The sequence below is a fragment of the Taudactylus pleione genome, unplaced genomic scaffold (genome assembly GCF_031769625.1).
Source record: "Taudactylus pleione unplaced genomic scaffold, aTauple2 ptg000162l, whole genome shotgun sequence".
Taxonomy (NCBI): domain Eukaryota; kingdom Metazoa; phylum Chordata; class Amphibia; order Anura; family Myobatrachidae; genus Taudactylus; species Taudactylus pleione.
Genome location: NW_028284564.1, coordinates 14,322,519 through 14,337,471, shown reverse-complemented (window position 1 = coordinate 14,337,471; position 14,953 = coordinate 14,322,519). Strand labels below are relative to the sequence as shown.

The 14,953-nt window shown below is 45.2% G+C and overlaps 1 protein-coding gene across 1 annotated transcript in view; it reads right to left on the bottom strand.

The window, feature by feature from the left end:
• P2RX6 (purinergic receptor P2X 6) overlaps positions 1-14,953 on the bottom strand; it is a 43,460-nt gene that overhangs the window by 5,082 nt on the left and 23,425 nt on the right. The window contains exon 11 of the mRNA XM_088475185.1: positions 4,504-4,581. Within this exon, the coding sequence (XP_088331311.1) occupies positions 4,504-4,581 (78 nt within the window). The remainder of the gene's footprint in view (positions 1-4,503; positions 4,582-14,953) is intronic.

Here is a 14,953-nt window from a genome sequence, read left to right as displayed (position 1 = left end):
GGATCAGACACGGAATTTTGCCGGCGCCGACTCGGGATATTCCCGAGTCGGCGCCGCTCACACCGGAGTAGGGTCTGCATAGACCCAGCTTTTCCGGAGTGAAAGTGGTCGCTTGGAGATGACGTAATCTCCAAGCGCCACTGAAGCCGGACCAATCGGCCGGCTAGCAGCGCACTCCAGGTCATCGTGACCCGGAGTGCACTGTTCTCACAGCAGAGTTTCACGGGCTACGCCCGTGTTAAACCCTGCTAGTTGCCTGGGTTGGATTGCCGGGTCACTCGACCCGGCGATCCAACCCTGTTCCCTTTTACACCAGGGAGCTGCCCGGGTTAACCCTTCAATAACCCGGGTTTTAGCTCCGATGTAAAAGGGGTATTGGTGACAAGCAAGCACTCAAAGAAATGATCACATAGTGCATCTGCAACTCCGTTTTCTGTGTATATCGCTGAGCCTGATGTATTACAGGCTGCACCGTTGAAGCTTTAGGCATTGGGTGCCAATTTAGTAGATAGCCAATACATTGAGCATTGTACATTAGCACAATTTACCTACTTGACTATTTTAGTGACAGTTTCTTTCACAATGAATTGTTACTTTTTATGTGTTGATTTATTATTGAGATGAGCAGTAGATCTTTTATGTGAACGGAGCAGTACATCAGTACTAAAATACTACACACTCACTGGCTATAACAATGTGCTTATCCTGAGACAGCACCTAAAGCAACTATTAATTTATTAAAGGTTTGATTCTTTTCATTTGTTGCACCTAAGCACTTTATTTATTACTGCAGGGATTGCACATGCACCATGCACTTTATAATCAGTCTGCTAATGCTGGGATATCAGGAAATGATGGGTTGCAAATTATTTGAGATTGAATTCACCCAGTAGTGCATTTATCAACAGTAGGAGTGGAGGATTTGGAATGCATACAAAATACAATATTGGCTTATTTGACTGTTACCTATATTTTCTTATATTATGTGCTTTAGCCTCATGCAGGCCCCCAGAGCTACTGCACTTATGTACTGTATGTCTAATGTTTGCATTTCCCACACCCTTGCATTGTAAAGTTGACAGTGGGGGTTATATTGCTGGGGTACGGTGCCTTATTCATGTGCCGACTTTACAAATGAATGTGGTCATATGTGTCATAATGTTTATATTTTCTGGAACCACAGCATACGTATAGTTGGTTATATAAATAGTACTTCATGTAGATGTACTAACACTTGCAATACTACACTGAAAATAATACAAGAATAATAGGTAACTATTCCTTACCTCTATTAACTGTGGTCTATCTTAATTTACTAGTTCTCTTATCAGGTGTCCAATGTATCAAGTAAAAGTGCATACACACGTAAAGATATTCTGTCCAGCCATTCAACTAGTTGATTGGTTGGAATGAAAATCTGGTAAGGTAAGAAAGCAAATGACAATCAGCAATTTGCTCCCAAACGCCGGAAAATGGACAAAAACTGTTGTTTGAACAAATTGTTTAGATCAAACATTTAACAAACTTGTCTGACGACTATTTTCATCTGTTTTCTGGCATTTAGGAGCAAATTGCTGATCATCAGTTACTCCCATACCTTCCCAGATTTTCATTCCAACAAATCTGCTAGTTGGCTGGTTGGACAGAAAATCTTTACGTGTGTATGCACCTTTAGAGCTATTTCACACATGCCGGTTTTGACCGGCTGTGAAATATAGTACTGCAGGGAAAGGACAGGCTCCTTTCACACGGCACGGTCGCCGTGATATAGCCGGAGAAAACTACTATACAGGACGGTGCCGTGCCGTGGCCGTGCTGTCCCTGCACGCCAGTAGTGTGAAGAAAACAATGTTTCCTTTCACACAGACTGGCTTCTGCCGGCCGGGCTTGTGCAGCAGCTGCTCCTGCGCATGCCCAATAAGAAAAAAGAAAACCTGACATAAAAAGCAGCTCAACGCCGCTGCTTATGAAAGGCACGGAGTGCCAGAAAAAAGCCGTCCGGCTACCTCCCGGTTCTTGCCTGGCCGACAAGAACCGGCATGTGTGAAATAGCTCTTAGACTGTTGTTTCCAAGTGCAAACTGCTCTCTAGAAATCACTCACTCCTCATAGATAGCAACGGCATAGGTGAGGAGCAGCAGATTTAAGAGTGGCAGTCCTTTACCCTGACTTTTCTGATCCTTTTTGACCCACTAAACCAGGGGTTCCCAACCACGGTCCTCAAGGTACACTAACAGTCCAGGTTTTAAGGCTAGCCATAGCTGGGCACAGGTGACTTAATCAGTACCTCAGTTATTTTGATTTAACCATCTGTGCTTAAGCATGGATATCACTAAAACCAGGACTGTTAGTGTGCCTTGAGGACCGTGGTTGGGAATCACTGCACTAAACTGTATGATACATTCACACAAAGGGTACAAATTTGATGTCTAATTGTTCTGCTATTTTAAGCTTTATATAGGAAATGACGGGTCTCAAAATTCACAAAATGGCTAATTATGACCAATATGAACTATTTTTGTGATGGAGACTGTGGTCTTAATAGTAATTATAGTGATTGGTATTACTGTTTACACACTATTTCTGGTAAACTTCATATGTAAACTTTATTATGTGTTTAATTATTTTGCCAGATGATATAGGGGCATCTTTATTATTTTAGAAGTATTAATAAAGGTTAATTTTTAAGATTTTTTTCCTCGTGTATGAATAATACCCCTTTTACACCAGACCTAAAACTCAGGTTATTGAAGGGCAGCTCACTGGTGTAAAAGGGGAGAGGGTTGGATTGCCGGGTCAAGTGACCCGTCAATCCAACTCAGGTAACTAGCAGGGTTTAGCACGGGCGTAGCCCGTGAAACCCTGCTGTGAGAACAGCGCACTTCGGGTCACGATGACCTGGAGTGCGCTGCTAGCCGGCCGATTGGTCCAGCTTCAGTGGCACTTGGAGATGTCGTCATCTCCAAGTGTCCACTTTCACGCCGGGAAAGCCGGGTCTAAGCAGACCCGACTCCAGTGTGAGCGGCGCCGACTTGGGAATATCACGATTCGGCGCCAGCTAAATTAAAGGGCTGATCAGGATAGGAACTCTGTTCCAACTCTGGGTCAGACCTGGAATTTTGGTGGAAAAGGGGTATTAGACTGCTCATGAAAACAGAGTTCTTTTTTCTTATTTTTCTTGTACACTATACTTATATTACACTAGCGACTCGCCACAGCTTCGCACGGGAGCAATTTTGAATTTACGGCGATAGTCTTATAAGATTGCCTTGAAGATGACATTAGTCATTTTTCCTCCTGATGTCAACACAAAAAGATGTAGTTTTGACGTGACACGCAAAAGGGCCACGTAAAGTTGTCCATGGGAAAAACAGTCTCCACTTAGGCCAACTCCAGCCACGTTAAGTGTCTGTCCCTGTGCTTTATTTATAGTCATGCCAAAGCAGACTCTTACCGGGAATTGACTTGTTTGAAATTAAAGAATTGTTTTTGGCATAAATGAAATAGTAACGTTAATAAAAGGGAAAAACTGAAATGTTGCATTAGTGAATGGGGGATTTAGTTATGAGACCGGCAGTCTCAAAATCGACGTCCGAATCCTGGCAAGGGACTTAAGGTAGGCGTCGAAATACCAACGCCTATCTTAATCCCGATGCTGGAATGCTGAAGGACGCCGTACCAAACGAGGCAAGTCTGGGTCGCCTTTAGCATTTAGCTGCAAGCGGGGGGGGAGGGTTAGGTTTAGGGAGCGTAGCGGGGTTAGGTTTTTGGGGGGAGGTTAGGATTAGACACTCATAGGGGGGTGGGTTAGGGTGGGGAGGTTAGGGTGAGGCACCTCCGGGATGGTTAGGTTTAGGGTGCGGTAAAGTGAGGTTGGGGTTAGGCAACCCTGGGGGGAGATTAGGGTTAGGCACTACTAAGGGAAGGTTAGGGAGGAAGAGGGGTAGGGATAGGGTACTCACCTGCCCTGTTGGGATATTCTCCCGTCGGGTTGCCAGCATCGGGATATGAACCGCCGGGACATCATACCCATTCCGTAAACAGGGCTTACATAAATTTTTCTGGAGAAACCAGATAATATGTATCAATCTCTACATGGTATAAAATAAAGTCCATTGCTGTGATATATCTTTAATGGTTTAGGCAGTGTAAGCCAGGAAAGCACTCAGATGGACGGTTTTTTATTGACTGCTTCACATAAACCGTCACTGCTCGGCTCCCTTTTGTCATACATTAATGTATCATACACCTAAACCTTCCACAACAAATGCTCTATAGAATATGAAACTAGCCCGAACAAATACACAGACACCTTCCAGGGACTTTATTTATACTATGTATAGATTAGCTTGATTAAAATTCTCTCTGAACACAGTCTTCTCTGCGATCCCGTTCTCTCATCAAGCCTGTTCTTAACCAATATTCCAAGCAATGTGTTTCCTTGAATCGGCATTTAAATCCAGATCCCACAGCTATGTTATATTGCACATTTCCTGACACCTACCTCTTCATATTTACAGTCCCAGTAGAATTCAGCTTTACTGTCCAAATACAGGAGAATCACATCACACAAAAGTGTTGCCTGCAACAAAACAGCAACAATGATAGTATTATGCAGGGTCGGACTGGCCCACAGGGGTACAGGGTCATCCCCGGAGGGCCCCACTGCCTAAGGACCCACCCCCTCCTCTAGGGATCAGGTTCAAGACTGTGCACTTGAACTATACATTATACATATGTTACATTATACTGCACAGGACTATGGTGTGTTTTCTACAATGCATTGTTGTTCTGGTACATTATGACATGCTGTCACGTTTGTGTTAAGGAGATCTCCTACAAAGGAGCTGGAAGTCAAGGTCCCGGGTTGGGAAATGAACTGGAGGCGAGGGGCCTAAATATATGTCCTGCTCATCCACAAGTACCGGATGTTGACGAGACCTCACCAAACGCCCGGAGTTTAATCTGCCATGAAGGTGTTTACCAGTGACCCTTCCAATTGGGATTTGGGTTTACGCTGCACCCGGCAGGCAGGTCGCGGCCCTTTGGTCAAGTATCCGGTACAAGTGGGAATAGAGGAACACAATCACAGAGAAGACACAGAGGAATGGCACTGATAGAACTAAGTTGCAAGAAGAGTGTGCTTAATGCAGATCCTGAGGTAACGCTGGCACAGGGAAGTAGTATCACGTGACAGTGTTAGATGAAGATACTGAGTACTAGTTGTGGTTAGATGCGGCACTGTCACTGGAAGATGGCACTGAGTACACACACTGTGGTGTTAGATGCAGCACTGTCGCCGGCAGATGGTATCATGCAGTGGCACTAGATGAAGGTACTCAGGGCCTGATTCAGAGCCGCTCGTAAGCGGCCGCTCGCTCGCTCCGAGTGATGTTCGTACATCTGCGCATGTGTATGGGTCATAATGCGCATGCGCCAACCAGTCAGTGCGGTCGGAAATTGTGTGTTCGCAAAATTGCGAGTGCCTGCTAATTTGAGTGACAGGATGAGGCATTTGTGGGTGGTAACAGGGGAAGGTGCTTGAAAACGGGGAGTGGAGATCAGAACGCAGGCGTGCCAAACGGTCAAAATGGGCGTTTTAAGGGTGTGCATAATTAACAAAGCAGCGTCATCGGCCACGTCACTTGGTTGTTTCTTAGCCTGAACTGTTCGCATGATTGCGGTAGGAAAATCCAACCACAAGCACTGCGAGCAGTTCATACGCCTTTCGATGTACTCGATTAATCTAATAAATAGCGGAGATGACGTATGATGCGAACGGCAAAGGGGCGTCTTTACAAAATAGCGAGCGCATGTTTCGTTCGCTCGCTCAGACATAGAGGTGTCAACAGACCGCAAAGAGCGAGCGCTCAATTTAAATAGCCGGCCCCTTTTTCTGAACGGGCTCTGAATCAGGCCCTGAGTACACACACTGTGGTCTTAGACACAGCACTGTCGCTGGAAGATGGTATCATGCAGTGGTACTAGATGATGATACTGAGTACACACGCTATGGATGAACACTAGAAATAGCTCTGGCAAGAGCGGAGCACGGAACCTGGAATGTAGTAATGGCAAGCATACACCAGAAGAAACAACATTGTACAGGCAACTTCCTGCTGTCCAGAGCCCAGTTATATACCCTAAGGTAGCAGTCCATTGGAGGACAGCGTCAGCTGACAGCAACCCCGCTACCATTGGGTAAAGGATCAGTCAGGTGATGAAGACTGTCATGGCTGCACCCATGACGACAACTGCAGTACCCAAGACATGGAGCAGCACATGGAAGTCCAAGCGGTCCCAAAGCATAATCCTCACCGCTTCACTCGCTGCCACTGTCTGGCCAGCCACGCCCCCGGCACGCCCACCAAAGGGGGCGTGCTGTCACTCACCATCAACAGCACGCCCCCTTTGTAGTGAGACCCATAGCGACGGCTTGCCTGTCGCTATCCGGGTTTCGCGCATGTGCACGGCAGAGCCGGGTCCGTTGTGCGCATGCGCACTGGGCCAACATCGACCCGCTTGCGAGCGCTCAGCACTCGTGAGCGGGTCTGAATCTGGGCCAGTGTTCAAACATATGTGATGCAGGTTAACACATTGCACAAATATTAAAACACACAAAAGCGACACGTGTAATAAATTGGGATGTACGCAGACTCCCATGTTTTGGTTTTGATAAAACCGCCCTCAAGTGTTTTGGTTCTTTTAGTGTTTGGATTTCTTTAAAATTGATTAAAAAACAACTAAAATAGTGTAATTAGGACCTGTTTACATGCAATCCAAAAGCCGAGATTCGGTTTTTAAATCCGAGTTCTCAACCTACAGCGAATACAACTCGGGACTCAGTTGTACTCAGAATCCCAAATGTGATCTGAGCAGGGACTCCATTCGACTGAAATGTTCGGGTGTACCGCTCATCTCTAGTAATAAAGAGAAATGCCGTAGCAGGGCACTTCGGTGCCTGGGCTTTCCGACAATGGCCCTCATTCAGAGCCGCACGTTAACAACAGTACGCTCGTTGCGTTCCGATGTTGACTAACCGCGCATGCGTCGGTGTTACACTGCGCATGTGCGTACGGCAGATTGCGAGCTTTTTTTCTCTCGTTCCTAAAATAGCGTACAGGAAGTGACATGTCAAATGTGATTGACAGAACAGGGCGTTTTAGGGTGTTGACGGGAGTGGAGATGAAAAAACGCAGGCGTGGCGAGGCGTTTTTGGGGCGTACATACATTAGCAGATGCGAACGTCAAATGTGTTCGGACCGTCTCATACGTCACTGAAACATCCGCTTTCCCTTCAAAATGCTCGCACAGCTTAGGGTCAGGATTACTCGACCACATTGGCGATGGCCTTCTCCTCCGTCCCGGGACTCCACGATGGTGCAGCGATTAATCGCGGCTGGTCAGTAAAGTAATTAGTGTTGGATTGAAATCCGGCTTGGTATGTGTTTGGAAAGCAGTTTATTGGGATAGCACAAAAGCGTACGCAGGTGGAAATCAGAGCTGCTAATGTCATGATTACACAATCAATTAGCGTACATTTTTGGGGTTTTATTTTGGCCACAATTTGGTGGTTATGGCCTATTGTAACAATAATGTCATCATCTTTTAATTAGCTCCCCTTTTTTTTGGTTTACTGTGGAATTTGCATCGCTATGTGATTTTTTAAACGTTCCTTAAAGAGGCCTTTTTTTTTTTTAAAGAGGGTCAGTTTTTGCGTTTAAGGCCAGGATTAAATGTAACCCATTTGTACAATAATGTCACAATACAATGTCAGTGTTTTGTTTTTAATTTATTGTTTACACACAAACAAATTGGCCTAATATTGTATTGCCTTTTTTTGTGGCCAAGATATTTGATCCAAAAAAAAATATAACATAACTACTAACATAAGCGTAAATACAAAATTTAAAAACATTTCACAAGAAAGGAGAGGGAAGTTTTGACCAGAAAGGAATATGAGCCAAGCACAGAAGGAGTGTGGGAAAAGTCGCCATTGCTGTCACCGTTTTCTCGCCCGTTTGGCTGGGTGAGGGTGGGCGCCAGACCGGGTCCGGGATGCCATCGGGCTGGCCTGTCCAGAGGCAGATGTTGTGGCCTCTGGACTAGGCACAGGGCTAGGCACATTTGGAGGATTGGCTGATGTTGTGCCAGAGGTGGAGGATCCGGATGTTCCGGCAGGAAGGGAGGTCGGCTCCACCATGTGCTGGCGAACGAGCTGCTCCAGGGCATCGGCGATGCGGATGTTGGCCCTGGTATTTTCCGCCAGGGCCTGACCAATGGTCACGTTGGCCGCAGCATTTTGCTCCAGGGCCTCAGCCACCCGTATCAGACTGGCGTCCATCCTCTGCAGAATCTCCGTATGGCAATCCGATTTAAAATTGAGTTCTGTGAGGAGGCCCACTGCCTGCGAGGGGGCACGCCCTGGACTGGCTTCTGCAGGGTCCTCAGCCGGATGTACTGGTTCCTCCCCTGCAGAGCCAGCAGAAATTCTGCGCCCAAGGCTCCCCTCTGGAGCAGACTCATCCGCCTCTGTCTCTGTTAGGAAATTGGAGAAAAGACTCACATTAGAATCTACATATTGGCACAATAGCATTTCTGAGTTGGTGACATCACAAGACTTACCTTGGCCAACATGAGGAGCCGCAAAGTCTGGCATGTCCGTATCCATGTTGGACACGCCAAACACCTCCACAGCCTGCACACACCCCTGTGCCATCTCTTCTAAGTCTGTCAACTCCAATGACACAGGGGTGGGACCCCCACCTGTCCCCCTTGCATGCCTAGCCCTGTCGGCAAGTTTTTGTTTGAGACGATATTTGAAGTCTGCCCATCTGTGGAATGAATTTGGAACCATTATCCTTTTTTTTACAATGGGGTTTGTTTATAGGATGGGAAAGTGTTTACTTACCGCCGTTTGACATCCCGGGCTAGACGGACATAATCACCCACCCTATTGACAGCAACGGCGACCTCCTCCCACATTCTCCACTTCTGGCTTTGGCTCATATTCCTGGCTGCCTGGGGCAGGATGTCAACGCACTTCTGGATCAAAACCTCCATCTCCTTGCTTGTGAAATGTGGCTGCCTTTTTTTTTTGCCAGCTTTGGCGGGTTGACTGGGGCCAGCAGTCTCTTCCATGTCATCCTCCTCACCTATTTGGGTCAATATGCAGATTTAGCCACTTCACAACTTGCACAATATTATGTTTTAAAAGAATCATTGACACAAAATGCATGAAGGCCTTACCGCCGCAATTTTGACCATTGTTTCCCTGGTTTGAAGCCATGTCTCTGCTTCCAGCATGAAATCATCCAGAAATTCTATGTGATTTCGTGACGTATTTATACATGCGTCCTTAGTTTGCGGCCGCATCATTGATTGTGCGTCCCTATGATTCATCCTTAATTTGTGCGGGAAAATAAACACTATTTATGGCTTGGTGTGTGTGGAGTCGAGGTGGGGTTGTTGGAGTGTTGTCGGTTAAGTGGTTTGGATTTGGTTGTTTGCGTTTGGAGGATTTGGCAGAGTTGGTTTTTTGTTTGTTTTTGCTACATTTCTTTGGTTTTTCCGTTCGCATTTTTTTCATTTTTTCCACATCCTTTCCTGATTTGGTAAGTTTTGTGCATTCAAATTTGTGGCCAATTGGTGTATTCTTCTGTTTTGTGGTTCGTTAATTTGTTTAACACTCATTTCATCTTTTTTAGTTTTTTTTGGTTTTCGGACCCAAAGAAGTTTTTTGTGGAAATCTTATATATTCGAGTTGGGTAAGTCCATTTTTTGTCTTGCATTTGCGAATTAATTACCGCATTTTTGACTGTTGGTGTAGTGACTTGCATTTGCGAATTAATTACCGCATTTTTGACTGTTGGTGTAGTGACTTGCATTTGCGAATTAATTACCGCATTTTTGACTGTTGGTGTAGCGACTTGCATTTGCGAATTAATTACCGCATTTTTGACTGTTGGTGTAGTGACTTGCATTTGCGAATTAATTACCGCATTTTTGACTGTTGGTGTAGTGACTTGCATTTGCGAATTAATTACCGCATTTTTGACTGTTGGTGTAGTGACTTGCATTTGCGATTTAATTACCGCATTTTTGACGGCTTATTCATCATATAATCCAGTTTTGCTTTTCCCTTTTCCATTTTTTGGGTCCATTTGAACCCTATTTGACGTACGGTGTGCAATGTCGTTTTCATCGATGGCCAAATGTGTTTTTCCGCTATTTTCTGTGTTGGCTTGCAACAATTTTTAAACAAAAAAAACACCCTCTAAATTTTTGAAGTCTCATTGTTGGCTTTTTTACAGTTTATACGTATCATGACAATACCCCGGCATGTAAGCAACGTATCATGACAATACCCCGGCATGTATGGATGGTATCAGAAAGCTAAGTTGTTTTTTCTTACTTTTGGGGTGGGTCAAAAGCCTTACATTGTAAACTTTGAATTTCAGGTAGATCTGGGGCGAATTGTTCTGGCCCTGCTCCCGGAAGACGACCAACCTCAAACTCGTCCCAGGCGTAGGCATCGTAGGCATGCAAGGCCCCAGATATTTCGAACACGTGTCACCCTTTTTGGAATGCCCGATGATGAGGTTTTAAGACGCTACCGTCTACCTCCCAAAATCATCATAGACACTCTCTCATTAATAGAAAGTGATCTTGAGCGGCAAATTGACAGTCCAACAGCAATACCACCACTGACGCAATTTATGGCGGTGTTACATTTCTGTGCCTCAGGATCATTTCAAACAACGGTGGGAATAGTGGCGGGCATCTCCCAATCCTCCTTTTCCAGGATCCTGAGGGCAGTGATGGAGGCACTTTTCAAGCACCTCCATCATTTTATTAAAATGCCTTTGGATATGGGTGCCCTTAGTGTGGCCAAGGCCAATTTTTACCAAATAGCTGGCTTCCCACACATCATAGGGGTTGTGGATGGTACTCACATACCACTTCAGCCTCCAGCACGGCTGGAGGCAATATTTAGAAACAGGAAACACTATCACTCCCTGAATGTAATGGTGGTATGTGATGCCTCCCTCCAGATCCTGTCCCTGAATGCTAAATTACCCGGAAGTGCTCATGACTCCTTCGTCATCCGGCAATCAGGGATATGGCAGAAATTAACCAACCTACAAGCTGGTGATGCGTGGCTTCTGGGTAAGTGGAGACCTTTAGTACATAACAATGTTAAGCTTGATACACAGTGTTCCTGATGTGGTCTATTTTTGTTCACAGGAGACAGTGTATACCCTTGCATGTCCTGGCTGCTCACTCCTTATTTGGCTCCCACACCAGGGCCACAAAGTGCGTATAATTCCGCACTTACAGCCACCAGGCAAGTGGTGGAGCGCTGTATCGGCCTTTTAAAAGGCCGATTCAGATGCCTCCACCGCTCTGGTGGCGAGCTCATGTATGTGCCGGATATGGTGTCGAAAATTGTGGTCCTGTGTGGGATATTTCACAACATTGCCATAAGGAGTGGTGTCCCAATGCAGCCAGAGGATGCCTTACCTGAGGATGGCCCCCCCGAGGTTGGTCGAAGGTCAGTATGTGGGGGGGCCATACGCGATGATGTGGTGGCCAGATTTTTTAGGTAAGTTTGAACAAAACTCCAGTGTTTATACCTAATGTGTTTGTGTTTTTTGGCGAACATCTAATTTATTTTTATTTTTCTCACCATCTTCTGTTTGTTCACATAATCTTTGGCACTCCAACGCTCACTACTTCCTGCTACCCTTACCAAACCTGGATCTGGTCCTTTTGGCCATATATTCTGGAACCCATATCGCAACGCCATGTTTGTGGAATCATGTTGGCATGGTCCTTCGTCAACCAGTTCTTGATTTTGTGTTTTTATTTAATTATTTCTTGGTATGTGTTGTATTTGAATTTATCACTGTGTATTTTTTTTGGGAGTGACCACTTTGTTTTCTCTGTTATGTTGTGAATAAATGTTTGAAGAGTGAAATGGTCTTCCTTTTTTGGGATGTTAACAGCAAGTGTAACCAGGTTAACACAAGTTACATTTGACTAAGGGGTAAACCAGTACTGACGCCAGTTGAGCAAAACTGAAATATGTTTTCAGCTTCCCAATCCACACCAAAAGGAAGCCTGGCCCAACCTTGGGATTTGTAAGATTGGCCTAAGCAGCTTGCGCACCAAGTAGGAACCTGGAAAATGTAGAAATCTGTAATTGACACTACACCCAAAAAGGGAAATGACATTGTTACTGTTATGTGTTTCTGGTGTCTGTTTGACATACAAAGACAAAACACAATCTAACTTTTAAAAAAGGGAAATCCTTGCAGGAACTTATGTCAGGCTAAACTATCTTGGTTTTGGTTTTTAAAAATGAGCCACAACGTATATTTGTCTTAATAAATTTATTTGGAAAATAGAACCAAAAAAAAAAATCTAATGCCGAAGGAGGCCAGACAGCCGGTCGAGGGCCACCAGAAGGCCGATTACATGTTGGCGCATCTGCCCCACAACATCCGCCACCTCTTGCCGACGCCTCTGTTCCTCTGTGGGTGAGAAAAGTGTGTGGGTTAATACAACAATAGGGAATCCACAGAAAAACTTAAAAAAAAAACCAAATCACTCCTAAACCCAAAAACAGAAATAAAAAGGGTGGGCTGGCAAAAATACAAGGCCTAGGTACAAATTCCCACAGGTATGATATGTGTATGCTTAAATCACCAGGAAGAGGTAAAGGCAAACCTTCACAATCAACAAAAGTCAAGCCACAAAAACACGAAGAAAGGCACGACACATGATTACATACAAACAGTTTGTGCTTTAAAAAAAAAATTAAAAAAACATACCGGGAGACAAATCGGGAGCTCCGGCCAAACCTCCATGATCCTCCTCGGAGGATCCGTCATTCCCCAAAGAATGGGGCGGAGTTATGCTGGACTCCGGGGAGGGGGTAATTGGAAGAGGGGTGGGTGGAGGAGAGGGGGAAGTGGGACGGAGGGGAAGGAGGCCCGACATTTCCGGGAGAGGGTCTGGGAAGGATGGGGAGGAGTGGGGAATAGGGGAAAGATTTGGGGTGGAGTGTTGGCTGGGGGTTGGGGAGAGTGGGCGGGAACGCCGTCTGGACGGACGTTGACGGCGGAGTCTTGGCTGTCCCCCTAAAATATGTCAAAGAAATTGCGTTTAGTTTATGGACAAATCCGGGCAACCAAACAAAAAAAAAATAAATAATAAAAAATAAAACCAAAAAAAATAGCAGTAGAATTAAAAAATCAGAAATAGAGGGGAAACATGCAGACGCAGATATGAGTACCAATAATAAATAGAACAGACAGGAAAACATGCAGACGCAGATATGAGTACAAATAATAAATAGAACAGACAGGAAAACATGCAGACGCAGATATGAGTACAAATAATAAATAGAACAGACAGGAAAACATGCAGACGCAGATATGAGTACAAATAATAAATAGAACAGACAGGAAAACATGCAGACGCAGATATGAGTACAAATAATAAATAGAACAGACAGGAAAACATGCAGACGCAGATATGAGTACAAATAATAAATAGAACAGACAGGAAAACATGCACACGCAGTTTGCCCCACAAACACAAACATTAAAACCACAATACATAACACTTACTTGCCAGGATCTGCATGCGAAAGCATGCCAGCAAGCGGGGCGTTCGCCGTTGCAGGTCGGACCACCTGCGCTCCAGCTGCCCGATGTTGCGGCGTGAGCCGAAGGACCGCAGGCGGGACCGTACCTCCGCATACGCGGAGCGCTTCTGCCGGTTGGTCATGGGTTGAGGCTGGCTGGTGATCCGGCGATCCATGACCTCCGTAAGCACCAGCAGCTCACGCCTGGTGAATGCGGAGGCTCTCATGATGGCAATGGTGTTTTTCTTAAAAATCATTTTTGATAAAGTGTGTAAAAATTTTCTGATTGGCTAATGTATTTTGGAAATTAACAGGAGCAATTTTATTGGTTAGTGTATGAGTCATGTGTTCGACAGGGCCAGAAATCTCTGGAGAGTTAGGATAGGCTTGATGCAGTGACATGCGTAAGCAAATTTAAATAAAGAAATGAACCCAGGGAAATATGCGGGGATCCACAGCAATAGTACAATTGTTTAATTGTGGTTCACATGTTTTTTGAACAATAAAAGCGAATGTTTCATCCGTACGTATTCTGCGGGTAAACACAAACACGGACAAGAGTAAAGTTTCTTGCATTGTGTTGAAAAAAAACAAACAATTAAGCTAATTGATACATTGATTGGCATGATACGATTGATGGAGGTAGGCAGAATAAAGGAGCAGGTAATCGACATCTGACAAGGCCACTTCCTGTTTATACTTGTGCGTGCGTTCCTTTCAAGCCATTTCGGGGATGTACGCTCGCTATTTCGTACGCTCGTTAGTTAGAGGAGGGGTCGTCAGAGTTTAGGGAGGAATTTTAGATGCGAACGAAAATACGAGCGAGCCATTGAATTTAAATATTTTTGTACGTACGCCTAACGTACGTGCGCCCGCTTGCGAGTGGGTCTGAATGAGGGCCAATGTCCTCTTCCCACAGCAGAAAGTTGGGCGCATTCTAAGTATGAAATAGGAGCATTTCCAGGTAGCAGTGTGCCCTTCCAGTCACCACACAAGCCGCATACAGGTTCCACTGGGTCAGCGAGGTTGCCGCCCCTCAGCCTTGTGCCCTGAGTACTGGTTGCACACTCCTAGTTATGGCCCTAATAAAGGCAGTCCCAAAGTCTCCTCATGGTCAGTGATGGGTTTTATCCACGATTTTTAAGTTACATTTTTACTTTTTTTGTGTATTATGCATTTCCAACAGGTAATCATGTAGAAGTACTGTAGGTACACACTGTGTATACAGGGGACAGCTCAAAATTCAGCTTGGGAGTGTGCACCGTGACCTACATATATATGCCAAAGAGGATAAGCAGGA